Below are 15,145 nucleotides of genomic sequence, written 5' to 3'. Positions count from 1 at the left end.
CCACACGCACTGGTGGTTGTTGGTGCTGCACATCCCGAGTCGCTCACGGCTGCAGCTGAGAAAGAGGCCCCCCTTCTTGCAGAAAGAGTGACTGGAGGGCTTCTCCTCCTTTGGAGAATGCATGCAGCCCCAGGGCCGGCACAGCAGTTCTGTGCATGCGCCACCCTGGGAGGGCACCGCTGCTTCAGCCAATGGCACTCAATCACTTACACTGACCGAGCAGGGAGAAGAACTGCTCCAATCCAAGGATTGTACTGGTAAAATAATGACAAGAAAAACCCCTCATCCTTTCCTAGTGTGAGAGAAAGCTTACAGTTCGCTTTAAGTTAGGGTTTGTTTTTTCACTTTCTTTAGGGAAGATTTGTTCTTGTCTTTGTAAGTCGTTCTCAGTTCATCAGGCAAAGGCTGCGTCTTTCTCCCACGCCGTCTTTAGGGAATATTTGTGTCAGTACTGTCTGGATGGGATTCTGTTCTCAGTAATAGCCCCCAGTTACTCTTACAACCTAAATATTATTCTGTTACAGCATAATAGATATATACACTGTATTTCTACATACACTCACGGGCTGTTTTCTTTCTCTTGGTGTATCTGGGGACTTTAACTTAAGCAATCCTCTGTTTCTGCTGTTGAAGTGTCTGCTTCTCTCTCTTGCTACGAGAGCACATTAGTTTGTCTCATCTGAGAAATTTCTGCCTTTTTGCTTGGGTAGTCATGACCCCCTGAAGAGATTAGTTGCACACAGTTTCCCTGGGCCCTTCTGCAGAGCTGGCTAAAACAATGCTCTCACCACCATGGTATCTTCCAGCCCCCTGCTCTCCGTGGGGGAAACTCTAGGGCTCGGCTGGATACCATGGAGGAATAGAGCCAGACTCCCAGGAAGAAACTTCAGCCTGCTCTTGAAAGACCAAGTGACTCAGGAGCCACAGTCTGCTGTGGCAGGAGGGTGAGAGGCCCTCCCAGAGCCTGCCAGCACTCAGGCTCCCAAAGCACTGCCTCAGAGGAAAGTTTGTGCCAGGAAGGTCCAGCTTGCACTGGATACCAGTTGGGGTTGTGTGGCCACATGTCACTACAGCGTTTTTATCCGTGAGGGCTTCCTGATTTCGGCTTTCCCTACATTAAAAGGGAAGCACCTCTATTCCAGGTTAATTATAAACGAAGTTAATTATAAAGAACTTCTTGCACTATCTCAAAGTGATGAAAGGAGTTGGCTGATTGTGTCACTGGAATTTAAAGTATGTCTCCTCATTTTATTTCCCTTGTTAACACTGACCCAAGCTGATAATCCATGTGTTTCTCTCATCTCTCAGTGGATTAGATTTAACTAGAGCAAATTGTTAACTACCCAGGAGAACTAGGCCTTTGTTTTGTTGGACTCACTTCACTTTGGCACCTCCCTCCTTAACCTTTTAAGTTTGCAGGTGGCAAACACGTCACCTCCGAGTTTACTGCCTCATCTCAAAGGAGTTGTTTGCATTTGTTCCTCACTGGATGTCCCTGCTACTCTAAAGTTAAGAATCCAAGTCCATCTTTCCCTCGTCTTTGCAGGTCACCAGAGATCTTGGTCAAGCAGCTGTTGCAGTGGGAACTTCTAGCACAGCCCCTGGGTTACTGACCCTTCAAGTTTCCTTGAGGTCTGTCAACTCTGGCAGCTTTAAGTACTCGTTTTTCTTAGCAGCACAGTTGTTTACTTTACATCTATGACCGCACTGCAAACTTCTGCAACAGGGAGCAGACCCTGGAACACTCTTCACCGGGATATAGCAGCAGGATAGCAGCACTGCCCAAGCCTTTTATATTCCTGTGGTCTAGCCCCAGACAATCTGGGTTTGATTTGCACCTCGTGATCAGCTGCAAGGGGACTTGTGTGGGGACTGAAGATGGGGAACTATGGATTTTCCTATCCCTAACCCACTGAATAAAACCTGTACAGGCCTTGAAGGTGTCCACATGGTGGACAGGGGGTGAGGAAAGGTAAAAGAGAGGGCACCTGCATTGCCCTCCCCAGGGTAACTCTAGCAGTAGAGCTGGTTAGCTGGGTCTGGAACCCATGTGACTGAAACAAGGTCTCAGTGAAAAAGGATCATCACTGGAGCAAGCCTTCTGAGCAGCTTTCATCTTGAACTGAGGCGCCTGCACCAGGCTGGGGTTCCAGCCTTTGTTTTGTTTCCTCTTCATAAATCAGCTTTTATTGTATCGTGTCATCCATAAAGTTAAAGCTCCTGGGGTTTTGCCAAGTAACCTGGGATGCTCTTCTGAAAGATTTGCCCCATTCCAGGCCACAGGACTGGATCTGTGTTGTCATAGTAGACACATCTAGGACACAGTAGACACATCTGTTGATCCTTTTATATTATCTCCTTAGAACTGTAAGGCTTGATTTTCCTTATGTCACTCTAATTCTGCAAAACCTGCAAGGCAGAGGTTTCCCTTGCGCTGAAAGACTGTGAAGCAGTTTCTTGTTTTGGGACTTTGCTCTAATCAGTGGAGGAAAACCCCTCACAGTAACTTTGGACAGGGTGGGACCAGTGTCCACAAAAGCATTTCAGCAACCTTAGGCTGGACTGATTTAGAAGAGCTCTCTTCTAGCCTGACGTAGCACATACAGCATGCCAGGATGGCTTAGAAACTCAAGCCATCTGGAGTTCTTTCCCGCAAAAACATGTGTGCGCCAGAATTGGTCTCCTTTGAGCCACCCACAGTGAGAAGGGATTGTATTTAAGCTGGCTCAAGTTTCTTGAATTCAATTTTAGGCAAGAGAAAATTGTTGGCAAGTGTTTGGAAAATGCCTTGGAAAGAATATGCCGATTAGGAATGTAACAATCTTTGAAGGAACCTTAACTCTGTCCATTTGGAGTCACAAGACACTGAAGAGCCATCAAAATTATACGTGGGGTGAAGTGCCTTCCCCTTCCTGCCACCTTCTCCCCCAGTGATTTGTCAGCCAGATTTAGGGCTTACCCGAAATGAGTCATGAGTCATGAGGACTCCCTTAGTTCACAAAATACCTCTGAACTTCTCTGGGTTGAGGTGCAATAAACAAAGAGACACTCAGGTTTAAGATTGAAATGCTTTTATACAGCAGCTGTAAAAAAGTATCAAGCGCAGGCGGGTCATCTGATTGTCTCCCATTATTCATGATAGGCCATTTCACAGGGTGGCATCTCATCTGATAGGTAAAGAGGAAAGACCCGGTTAGAAATACTCACATGCACACACAAATTTGGAAATGCTTTTAAAAGTGGCAGATCAGTAAGTCCTGCTGGAAAGCAGGAGCATCATTCCCAAGCACCGTGGGCAGATCAGAAACGCTGCTCCTAAACCCCCTGAAGGCTGTGGTGATCCTGGCTGGATTCATAAAAGGATTCTGGCTCCAGTGTGGTGAAATGAGGCAGTGGTTCAGAGCCCTGAGCACTGCAGGCTGCAAGGGAAAGGGAGGGCAGACAGGATTTGTCACTCTGACAGGAAGGATTGGGAGAGTGTCAGTGGTGGCAAAGGCCTCAGCCATGCCTCAGGCGCAGGGTTGCAACCTCAGTCCCACGGAGAGCACAAGCCCAACTGGCTGCCCTAATGCAGCCACCACCTCAGCAGCCAGCAGAGGTGGCAGACTCCACTGAGACTCTGCCCTCCCATGGCAAATGAGAGTCTGCAGCAGGGTGTGCCCAGCCCCAGAGAAGGAACAGCCTGGCAGCTGGGCTGCACGGAATCCCACAGCACCTGGGGAGATCTCAGCCCAAGGACAGGCGAAGAGCACAGCACGCCTGCCAAAGTCCGCAAGGTACCAAAATCCAAGGGAAGCATCACTGCATCCGCCCTCCCCTTTGGCCGCAGGCGGGAGTAGGACTTTCCAGATGGACATACAGATCCATGGCTGACTGCTGCTCGTCTCCAGCACAGACCATCCAGCAGCTAAAAAGTCACCCAACGTTAAATCAACAGGCAACCGCTGTGAGGAACAGCAACCTTGGGCTTCTTGTGAGGCAGCAACGAGAAACCATGGAGAGGGCAGAGTTGCAAGATCTTTGCTTAAATCATCTACTCAGTACTTATAAAGCAAAGAGACGAAGAATCCAAATCACATGCAAATAACTCCCGAACTCAAGCATCTGCATTTCCCTAGAGCATGCCACTCAGCGTATGACTAAACCAGTTCTATTGTTTATGCAAAGAAAAATGTGCAACTTCCCTTGACTGTGCCCATCTGTGCATCTTAACCTGCAGGCAAGGCTGCTGGGCTTAGTGACCTCCTGGAGATGGTATTTATTAAAGCCGCTTGCCTGGAAGCCTCCCTGCCTTGGCAAGAGCATTTCATTCCTCTTTTTTTTCCCTCTAAAACACTCACGCCACATGTAGTCAATGAGATGTGCAGCTCTGTCTGGTGCCATGCAGTGGCTCATCTTTTTGTGGAAGCAGATGAGTTTAGATACATACATACCCCGTGTTGTGAAACAGTGTTGCTCATGCCCCCTCTCCAGGAACCAGACTTTATGTGTAGGGATTTCTGATGGGTTATGTCAGCTTCTTGTGCTTGCTTTGAGCTCACAGCTCCTCTTTGCCTTTGCCTGTGGACTGTAGTGACCAGGACTCAGATGGGGAGAACCCACACAAGTTAACAGCCTTGTGGCTTATAAACCTCCAGCAAAAAGTATGTTAAAACAAGAGTCAGGCGTTACATGTTTCTCACTGATGATATGACTCAAGCAGAGCTGGAAACTCAGGTTAAGTATTTTAATACAAGGAAGGAAAAGAGCGAGATTATTTCCTAATGCATGGGACTGCTTTATACACGTTTTCTTATGTAAGAGTTAATCCCCTTCCAGTGTTTGCCTTTTATACTCTTCAGTAATATTCAGCATGTGCCCAGCAGAGGTCTTTCTGCCTTCAGGGTGACTTAATGCCACTTGGCACGAGCACAGACACTGGTAAGGGACCCAGCCTCGGTCGGACACAGGAGGCAGTGCAACTTTGGGGTCAAACCAGGGTCACAGCACAGAGTCCCTCCTTGGTCACCCAGCCTGTGTACATGGGCTGAACCGGGGACACGGGCATGGCCAGGCAGGCTTTCCCTTGGCTAAAGTCACAGGGAGACCGGAGCTGCAGGAATGGAAGCCTGCGACGGGGCAGGGGAGGGACTGCTGCTGTCCCCACGCTCGGCACAGCCTGCACCAAAGCCCTGCAGGCTGCAAGTGAGCAGCAGAGTTTGCTTCTCCCTTGGCCCCACTCTCTTCCCTGACCACTGGCAGGCTTGCAAACGGCCTGGCTCTGAGGACAAACCCTGCCCTCACCCTTATCAGCTCCCTGTTTTGTTCTAGGGTCACTTTAGATACCATCACCAGGCAGTGTGAGAACCACTGGGGAGATAAGGAGGGTGCAGTGTTTGTGGATGGAGGGAGCACAGCTCTGCATCCCTGTAGCAACAACACTCCCCATTAAGGCCTGGGAAGTACTTCTCCTCTCTGGAAGTGAGACTCAAGACCTTCCCATTTCCCTTAATCATTCTCTGCTATTTACCAGTGGCATGGAACTCCCAGGTGGACTTTGGACAACCTGCAGTAACACCTGGCCTGTCCTTGGCTGTGCAAAGCTATTTGTTCCCTACGGAATTACTATGGGACTCCAGGTCTGACACACGCACCAATTCAAATTCTTCTAATTCCCACTTCTACTGAAATATTCTGGACTTCATCAAAGTCTATAAAACACCTCTTCTGGTATCAAATTCATCAGAACATTCCTTCACTCTAGAGCTGGGACTCAGGAAGGCCAAAAGAAAATATTTAAACCAAGAACTCTCTTTACAGAGGCCCCGCAGCAAGGGGGAAGAAGGATTTTGGTCCTTGCTTGCCATGGCAGCATTAGAAATGCAAACTGATGCCAGTCCACACAGACTGACCTCCTGTGTGGAGGACCTTGCCAATAGTTTTGATGGGTGTTTCCTTCACAACAGCAACTAGGACTTCTTAAACAATTAATTTTAAATAGCTTGTGGCTTTCAAGCACATGGAGCATGGCTGCCTATGAAACACTATCCCATAGCAACGAAAGCACCTGAAATCTTTATCAGACCCATCTGCCATGAGCAGTTTTGTGCTTTCATCCAGTACCTTTGGAGCTAAAGAAACTTAAGGGCAGTGTAAAGATATATTTCACAAATAGATTTTGGGTTGCTTATATTTTATGACAGGCTGTGCAGTAAGGAAGTCCTGATAGGTATGAGGAGCTTGTGTGCCTTTGCTGAAATCCAATCCAGATATAATGTACCATGAGCCTTAGGCTTATTTAAACCATCCAAAAAGTAGTCTGTTCTACCAGCTCAAATTAACAGCTCTAAGGAAAAAAACAACCTACACAAGATCACCCATCTGTGTCCTCACAGACAAGCTATTGCACTGTGTGCTCAGTTAGGTATTTAACACAACAGTGCCTCTGTACCAAGCTTTTCTTGGTATCCTAAAATATATTTCTTTTAGTTAATGGTAAAACACATTTTCTGTGCTTAAATAAACTCATGATGGGGGTGAGGGGTATTAACTTAACTGAACTAAGAATTCTACTTTTAGTGCTTTCCAGTGTGACTGAGTTTCCAAAGACAATATTTGTTTTTCCCTGAAAGGCTAACAGTTCTCATTTACTGGGGAAATTTAGGTTGTACTGTTAATTCGGGGGTTTCTTATTCTAAACCCCACTCCGCTAACCTGCTGTCTGGTGCTACTTGTAGTAAATGTAGTCTTGAGAAATTCTAGCTTTAACAGGATTTAGTAGCAATTGGGATTGTCTTGTTACTTGCTGAAAGTGTGCAAGACTTTCTTCTCACTGTGGAGTTGTACACAAACTATTTAATTCAAATGGCATTCGTCACGGTAGGGAAAAAAGTGCATTTTGTGTGATGGACTCTTCAATTTATTTATTTATTTATCTTTAATCCTACAAGTTCTATTTCTCTCTGCTTCATAAAGTGCTGTGATATAACGGGTGCCCTGGCCATTAGCTTGGGTTTGCAATGTTCTGTGCTCTTGCTCACCTGCTTTGCCCAAGAACACTTTTTTAATTGCACAAAAGCCTCTTAGGTTGTTTGAGCTGGGCTCCCACCATTGCTCCAGCCTTCAGTCCATGTCCAGAGGTGTGAATCCAGATGAACATCCAGCTCTGCTGTGCTGTCTCCCTTTAGGCATCAGGTGAGTGGGTGTGAAGGTGTGTGCCCCAGGAGCAGGGAGGGGGTGATGAGGGGTTACCTTTGCAGGGCTTTGTAAGGCTCTGAGTGCTCAGGCTTGACAATCCGTGCTGGGCAAAGGCCAGTGCATGGAAACACCAACCCCCTCTGCAGGACATGGGCTTTGGAGTACAAAGCAGCTGGTCAGAGATAAGCATGACAGAGCAGAGGGGTGACTCTATCAGCAGCAGCTGCCAAGTGGGAGGTGTGTTTTAAATGCAATGAGAGGAGAGGGCAGAGTCCTGCTGTGCATTAATCCATGGCACATCCTGTGTTTCAGGGCGGTGCAAAGTCAGATGCCTGGACTGGGTGTGAGGCAAGGAGCCACGTCCAGCTGCAATGAGGAAACAGCAGCGTGCACAGGTGTGGAAGGGGCCAGGCAGGCTGACAAGTAAGTAGTAAGGAGATCAGGAGAATGTGGAAACAGAGATGCTCAGGCTGCATGTGTGTCTATCCAGTGGTGGATTACTCCTGGCTGACTGGATCTGTGATACACCAGGGCAGCAGTGGGATTCCTCCAGGCATGGCTGAGGGAAGATCTGGCCCTGCCTCCCACAATGGGCTGGAGATGGGTTTCACCCTGTCCATTGCTTATTTCACCAGCAGAAAACTTGGGAGGATGAGGCTTTCTGGGAGTTAAAAGGCTGGTTATTCCCCCAAGCAGTGACTGACTGCTTTTAGATAGTGTGGTGTAGGAGCCATGCAGTGTTAGCAGTATAAGCAGTCCTAATACCACTAAGGTGATAAACCAGAGTGCATGCACGCTGAATCCAGTATGGAAAGTTTTGAGCTTCCTAACAGTTGCTCTGTAATTTAAAAATTGGAGAAAGCAGCTTATCTGTGTCATCTCAATAGGCAAGCAAACAGTGATCACAAAATTAGGTCACAACTTACTTAGTTCAGCAGTCTGACAACACTGCTAGGAGGAGAAAAGGGCTCTGAAAAAGATGACAGGCAAGGTCTGAAACACTGTGAAGGAAAAAAACATGCCACTTAGGTTTGCGTCATGGAGAAGGTCAGGGAAAGGCTGTAAAATGAGAATCCCAAGGTAGCACTGTCTTAGCAGCATGGGAGATACAAAGGGGAAAACCTTGTTCTTTGGAAGCTGTCTTTGGAGAAAAAAAATACACTCCCCCCAGACAGCTTTAGTCCGCTCACAAACTTCTTTCATTTGGGGTTCCTTCTGTGAAGCTCCCTGTACAGGAAGGCTCTGGTGGCATCCCTGATATCTATCCACTGTCAGCAGGTTGCTTTTAGGAGCTTGTAGCCAAGGCTTGTGGAAGGCTTTAGGGAGCCCTTTCCCAAAGGAGCCTGGTGCATGATGTGAATAATGGCAGTGGCTCTAATTGTGGTAGAAAAGGCTTCATTGCTTTACCAGGCAGCAGCCACTTTGTGTGTTGGTGCTGACCTAGGCTATAAACCCCAGCTGGATTGAAGAGGAAGGGAGATACACAGGATTCCTTCTGCTGCGGGGGAGTCCTGGAGGGCCCTCCAGGTTCTCATGCTGGTGGCTCAGAGGCCACTTCACAGTTGAATTTCTTATGAGTTCAAGTCTCAGAGAGGAATGATCATTGCCAGGACACTGCCTTGGTTTACTGAACTCTCTCCCCTGTAAAAGGAGAAAACCAGGCTGGGAAAAGGCCACAATCTTTTGTGGACTGAGAGTCAGGCAGAGTAGCTTCCCTTCTGCAGGAAAGAGTTCCTCCCTCAAATAAACCCCAAGACCTCAATTAGTGCTTGAGCAAGGACTCGAGGCATTCCCTGGCACGCGTGTTATGCAAGGGTCAGGTTCTGCTGCCCTCGTTCCCGTTCCTCCCCGAAACTGCAGGCATTCACACACATGCCTCAAATGCATGAGCAGTCCCACCTACTGCTCTGGTCTGCCCCAAAGCCTCCCACTGAGGCTGAGCCAGCAGTCCCAGTTTGACTGGTCCTACACCTGGGGTCACCCAGCAGCAGGAGCATCAACCTGGCAGCCATGGATCCCTGTCTCATGTATATTAGCTCTCTTCCTTCCTCCATAGGGGATCTATAGGGGAGACAGATTAGGTGCAGGATTAACTTGTAATTTTTGACACTTTAGAAGCTCATTCATGCTAAACCAGAGAGCAGAGTACATTATAGGACCCACATAATCCAGTGAAATTCCTAAAGACAGTTTGTTTTTTGTAAACTCTGAGGATTATTCCACTGGACATCTCTTGACTGCACTTGGCCCGCCAGTCCCAGCCGTCCCCATCACATAAACACCTAACAGGCAGTTTAGGGCTGGGGTCTCTGGGAAAATGCAGCTCTGGCTATGAAACAGCCTTCCCTCTGCAAGGTTGGGACCCGTACTACAGCACAGCTCCTCCTCTGCCCAGCACAGAATCCTGCTGCAATGCTTTCTGTCCCAAGGCGTGGGAACAGGGCTGTAGCCACAACACGGGTACCACTTCCTAATCCTGTGGTGTGAGGAGAGCAACTGGAGGTGCAGGAATGAGGGAGCAGCAGGGATGCTGCCGGGCAGCCCCAGGCAGCTGTGGAGGGGAGCAGCACTGTGGTGCTGCCCTGCATTCTATCAGGCCCCGAGGTGCTGCCTGGGCTGGTGGGCAAGGTGGCCTGGGAAACACCCTTCCCTACTGGGGCTCTCCCACTGCTGCCCTCTGCCACAGTCAGTCAGTCACTCTCTGAGGACTCTCGCTGGAAGGCTGGATCTTGATCAGCTACATTTTTAAAAGAGGGACTCATCCTTAATCTGCTGGGATTTAAAAAGGGATGTAGTTTTACTACTCCCTGGAATTTAGGTGGTGTAAACAAATGTTTTGCAAACCCCAGGACGAATAACAATCTGTCACTGTCAGCAAAAGCAGGTGCTCTACCTTGACTGGGGCCAGACTTGAGCCTCACCCCAAAGCCATGGTCCCACTAATGCTGGTGATGGTGGCTGCACCCAGCAGCTGATACTGGCCCTGTGGGCTGCAGAGGACTTCCCTCCCGAGGGTTCTGCCTGCTTCCAGCAGAGTTACTGCATCCTTTCGCTGGTAGAAAAGCAAGAAATGGGAGGGAGAGCAGAGAGGTTCAGACAACAGTTCATTGGAATAATTTAAAAGTACATTCTTCAATAGGTTCAGTCTGTTTCACAGCTTTTGTTCTGCCTGCATGGCTTCCTCTCACAGGGTGGTCACCAAGGGCCCATCTCCACTGGCAGGGAATGCCAGGGAGCTGTCTCAGTCACTGTCGCTGCCGGATTGGTGGGACGCTGCCCCACGGCCGAGCTGCACCCTAAGGCAGGCAGGCAGTGCTGCCCTACCAGTGGACGGCGAGACCTTGCTGACAGAGGACACGCTGCGGGCCAGGGGCTGCGTGGGGAACATGATTGTGCCACGGGGTGCCTCCAGGAGCTGCCAGATCTCCCCCGAGGTGGAGCTGCCCAGGTATTCCCACGGCCGGCGCCCGCTGCCGTCCCGCACCTGCACCTGGCACCCCAGCTGCAGCACCAGCACCTTGATGACAAGCTGGTGGCCGTGTATGGCAGCCAGGTGCAGCGGCGTGTACCCGCAGCCCGAGCGGGCGTCCACGTCCAGGGCCAGCCCAACCTGCTGCGCCGCCGCTGCCAGCTCCTGCAGGCCCGGCCCGTCGCCGTGCTTGGCCAGCCAGTGAAGGACCGTGAAGCCTGATATGAAGTCCCTCTGCAGGGCCAGCTCAGGCTCTTCCAGAAAGAGCCCCCGCACCTGAGCCCAGCAGCCCGCTGACATTGCCACCAGCCAGGCGTGCTCCCGCTGTCCCAGCGGCACCAACGGCCCCCGGCTTGCGGCATTCCTGGGGGAGCTCTTGGAGAGCACGGAGCGGGGCTGCCGCCCACAGTCATCGTGCAGTGATGGGGGGGTGCCCTGCACCTCCGACAAAGCGAGCTGGCACCTGATGCTCCGGAAAACAGGCAGCGGTGCTGGGGGCTGGCTCTCTGGGGCTTGGAGTACTGCGGGGCCCTGTGCTGGCAGCAAGGACTGGGATGGGGGTGAGCTGGCAAGGGGTGGCTGCAGGGAGCGGGATGGGGATGGTAGAGTGGGGGACTGTGGCAGAGATTGGGGGGGGGGCCTGGTGGGGGGCAGGATCCCAGGACCTGACGGCAGTGTCATGCTTTGGCATGGGTACAGCCGCAGGACTTGAGGTTGGGTTGGTCCCTTGGGGGTCAGCCCCCTGGATCCCCTCGGCAAGTCTGGGGATGGCCTGGTGGGGAGCTGCTGCAGGGACCTGGACTGCGATGGGGGCAGCCTGGTGGAGGGGAGCACTTCGGGGCCTGATAAAAGCAGTGAGGATGAGGAGGGGCCGGCAGGGAGTGCCTGCAGGGACCGGGACAGGGGCAGCACCTCCGGGGCGGACAGCAACGGCAAGGATCGGGACGGGGGCAGGTCGGTGCGGGATAAAAACGGCAGGGACCGGGATGACGGCAACTCGGGGGGCGACAGCGCCCTAGGGCCCGATGACAGCAGCGGGGACTGGATGGGTCCGGCGGGGGGTCGTCTCCCCGGGCTTGCTGAGGGCAGTGGGGCCTTCAGTGAGGGCATCCCAGTCGCGGGCTGCGGCGGAGATCGGTGCTGAGGCAACCTGTAGGGAGGCGGCATCTCCGGGCCCAATGGCAGTGGTGGTGTCCGAGGCCGGGACGGTGTGGCAGACGGCAGCCCGGCGGCAGGCAGCGGCGGTGACAGGGACCGGGGCGGCACAGCAGGGGACAGCGCCCCAGGACCCGACGGCAGCGCCGGGGGCCGGGGGCGCGCCGTGCCGCCGGGGCGAAGCGCCCAGGGGCCCGAGGACAGCGGCTGGGTCCGGTACGGGGGCGGCTGCGGGGGGGGCGGCGGGGAGCGGGAGCGGGGCGGCCGGGGGGCGGGCGGTGTCCCGGAGCCCGGCGCGGGGACGGCGGCGGCGGCGGCAGCGCGGCGCGCCCGGCGGCACTCGCAGCACGGCCCGCCCCGGCCCCGGGCCGCGCAGCCCCCCGCCCCGCCGGGCCGCCCCTGCTTCGCCGCCTCCCCGCGGGGACCGCGCCGCCCGTCGGGGTCGCGTCGGGGCGGCGGCGGCGGCTCCGGCTCCTTCTTTTCCTCCTCCTGCTCCCGCTGTTCCTCCGGCAGCTCCTCATCGAGGAGGTCGCGGTACCTGCGGCGGAGGACGATGTCCTTGGAGGCGCCAGGGGCGGCGGCGGGGTGGACGGTGGCCAGAGAGTTGACGAGGCTCTTGAAGTACTCGCGGCGCTCCCGCCGCTGCTGCTCCGTCAGTGCCGGGTCGCGGAGGAACCGCTGGAAGTGGCGGAGCAGCGCCGTGTTGGGGGCTCGCCCCCCGGCCGCCCAGAGGAAGTCCAGCACAGCCTCCTGGCTCAGCTCCCGCGCCATGCTCCGGGCGGCCGGCTTTCGGTGCTCGGTGCTGTGCCTCGGTGCTCGGCGCTGCACCCAGGTGCGGCGGGGAAACCCGCCTCCTGCCGCACCGGACCTCTCCGCCTCCTCCTCCTCCTCCTCCGCAGCCGGGCCGCCACCCCACGGTCGCCTTTGCCCGGGATGGCGGCCCGTGGAGGTGCGAGCTGGGGTGACAGCGCTGAGGAGAGGCGACAGCGAAGGAAAGAAGCAGGGTAGGGGGACGGGAGAAGCTGAGAAGTGCGAGGGTCCTTTGCTGGCGGGCAGTGAGACGAAAGAGCTGTTTATCAGTCATTGCATCAGAGAACAGACAGGAGATGATAGGCACAAATTGAAATGCAGGAAATTCCATTTGTGTGTGAGGAAAAATGATTTTACAGTGAGGGTGGTCAGCTACGGGAACAGGTTGGCTGGAGAGAGTAGGTCTCCATCCTCAGGGTCATTCAATGCTCCATGAGATGCCTGAGCACCAGAGCTGCCTCCTAACCTGAACTTCCCTGTGATTCAATTACTTAGGAAAACTGGCAATAAAGATCCTCAAATGTGCTGTGGTTTGGGGTAGATGCTATTACAAATGTGTGGGATTGTACCCATGTACAAGAACCACACACAAATACCAAGAGTGTCTGCAGTCAAATCCTATCTCATCTCATCTCATCTCTGTATTTGCTGGGTGGCCAAGAGAGGTTGGACACACGTTGTACTGTTGTGGGATCTCACTTTTTTCTGTACTGCTCAGGCTGTCACCACAAGTATGTACATAACAGCTGAGAGGGATGGGTAAGATCAGTGCCCCAGTGGGCAGTGTGCCCTGTGCACACCAAACAAATGGCAGGCCCTGCCCCGAGCAGTTTGGGGACTGAGTAGTGGGTAGAAAGTGTGGGAGAGAGGGTGTGCTGGATTTTCTGTCTTGCAGCCAGAGAATGGAGGGACTGAGCTCAGTGGGGCTCCCTGGCTTTTAAAAGGTCTGGATCAGGCCCTAAGTCACACTTCAGAAGCCATCTCTGCTGCAGGCTCCCGGCTATCCATAAATATTTTTAGCTGCCTGTCATGTAAGCAGCTGGAATATCCTCCAGCCTGCTGCAAACCCAGAAGTGTGTGCAACCCTCACAAACCACGGACAGAGATTGCAATAGATGCTCTGTACAAGGTACATCCCATCGGCGGTGTTCATGTGGATAGGGCACAGGTGCTGGGGAGAGGGTAAGGCTCATGTTAGCATTTTATCATTTTGCACATTCCTTTTGTGCTGTTCTCGAAGGCATGAATACATTTCTCCCTCCTCTGCTGATGAGCTCTGGATTACAGCCACAACAGCATTTGCTAGCAGCGGGCTCTCAGCGGAAGCGGCTGAGATGAAATGAATGGAGCATAATGGTTGTAATTGTGATCACAAATAAGAAAGGCGGGTAGATTGTGAAGATGAAAAATCCAAATAAACAACAGTGGCAAATGACAACACTACTATGAAAGTGTTGCTTTGCCTTAATGAACTCAGGCTTAAGCAGGAGGCTTTCTGTGATATCCCGTTGGCTGTGACCCATTTGGTTTTGACAGTCTGTTGATGCCCTTTGTAGGCATGTGCCAAAGTCTGCGGAGAGGGTAGCTCCCTTTGATTCAGGGGCAGACTCCCCTTACAGCCTGAGCTGAAAAACGTTTTGGGTTTAGGGGGGTGTAATGCTGCAGGCAGGCAAGGATATGTATAGCCCTGCTACCTGGACTTGCATCATCACCCACTTCATTCTAAGAGGTTAAAGACTCTTTTTTCCCCTTATCATCTAATGATTTACCCTGTCTGCAAGTTGGTCACTTTTGATTGTGGGCAGGACTCTTCAGAATGGCTGAATTTACCCTGGTCTCACCCTCTTTGAGGGTTTTGGACACAGCAGGTCTTTTGATTCTTTGGGTGAAATATGAGTGAGCACTGAGTAGAACTAATCACAACATGGAGGCAGGATCAAGCACTGCTTCAACTTTAAAGGAAAAAAAAAAGCCCACCACTTAGCCTTGTAGCCTTCTGTTGTTGTGCCAGAAGATGCAGCCTTTAGGGAGCTACGTACCCACGTTTATCTTTAAACAGGGGGGAAGTTACCAGCTTTCTGTGTCTGCTTGTGTATCTTCTCATCCCATCCGACAAATTGCCCTGCAATGACACGAAAGGACATGAAAGCCCCTTTTTTGGTCTGTCTGCAAAATGATGCCAAACAGCTTTGGAAAGGTTGAAACTGTGGGGTCTCTAGGATGAGGGGCTGGCAAGTCCCTTTGCCCGGGTATTGATTTGTTAGCAACAGGTATGAACTTCAAGGAGCCAGGGGTCTGCTTCTTCCTGCTGAACACTAGGAATGCAAAGAACTGCACTGGCTGAGATCTGGGAAGATTTTGCAGAACATTTCTTTGTGCTGATATTTTTCTCCCCCTGCTGTTTCAGCACCAACAGCCATACCCAGGAAGGTGTTTGTGCATGAGTATCGCAGAGGAAACTCGGCCACAGCTCTCCCAGCTCCGGGCCAAGGAAGGACACAGTGAATCACATCAAGGTTTTGTGAGCGCAGGAGG

General features: G+C 52.2%; 1 protein-coding gene and 1 long non-coding RNA gene across 2 annotated transcripts; one reads left to right on the top strand and one right to left on the bottom strand.

The window, feature by feature from the left end:
* Positions 1-7,086: 7,086 nt before the first annotated feature.
* Positions 7,087-15,121, top strand: LOC116444640. The gene is made up of 3 exons (XR_004240426.1): positions 7,087-7,173; positions 7,489-7,599; positions 15,018-15,121. It is a non-coding gene; the product is annotated as an uncharacterized LOC116444640 (long non-coding RNA).
* SOWAHB (sosondowah ankyrin repeat domain family member B) lies at positions 10,264-13,064 on the bottom strand. The gene is made up of 2 exons (XM_032110200.1): positions 12,107-13,064; positions 10,264-12,028 (listed from the first exon to the last, which is right to left on the bottom strand). Exons 1-2 carry the CDS (start codon positions 12,569-12,571, stop codon positions 10,418-10,420), a joined length of 2,076 nt encoding a protein of 691 aa, XP_031966091.1. The 5' UTR covers positions 12,572-13,064; the 3' UTR covers positions 10,264-10,417.
* Positions 15,122-15,145: the final 24 nt, after the last annotated feature.

Source organism: Corvus moneduloides, chromosome 5 (genome assembly GCF_009650955.1).
Source record: "Corvus moneduloides isolate bCorMon1 chromosome 5, bCorMon1.pri, whole genome shotgun sequence".
In the NCBI taxonomy this organism is placed as follows: domain Eukaryota; kingdom Metazoa; phylum Chordata; class Aves; order Passeriformes; family Corvidae; genus Corvus; species Corvus moneduloides.
The sequence above is the reverse complement of the archived record's forward strand: the minus strand, read 5'-3'. Positions and strand labels throughout refer to the sequence as shown.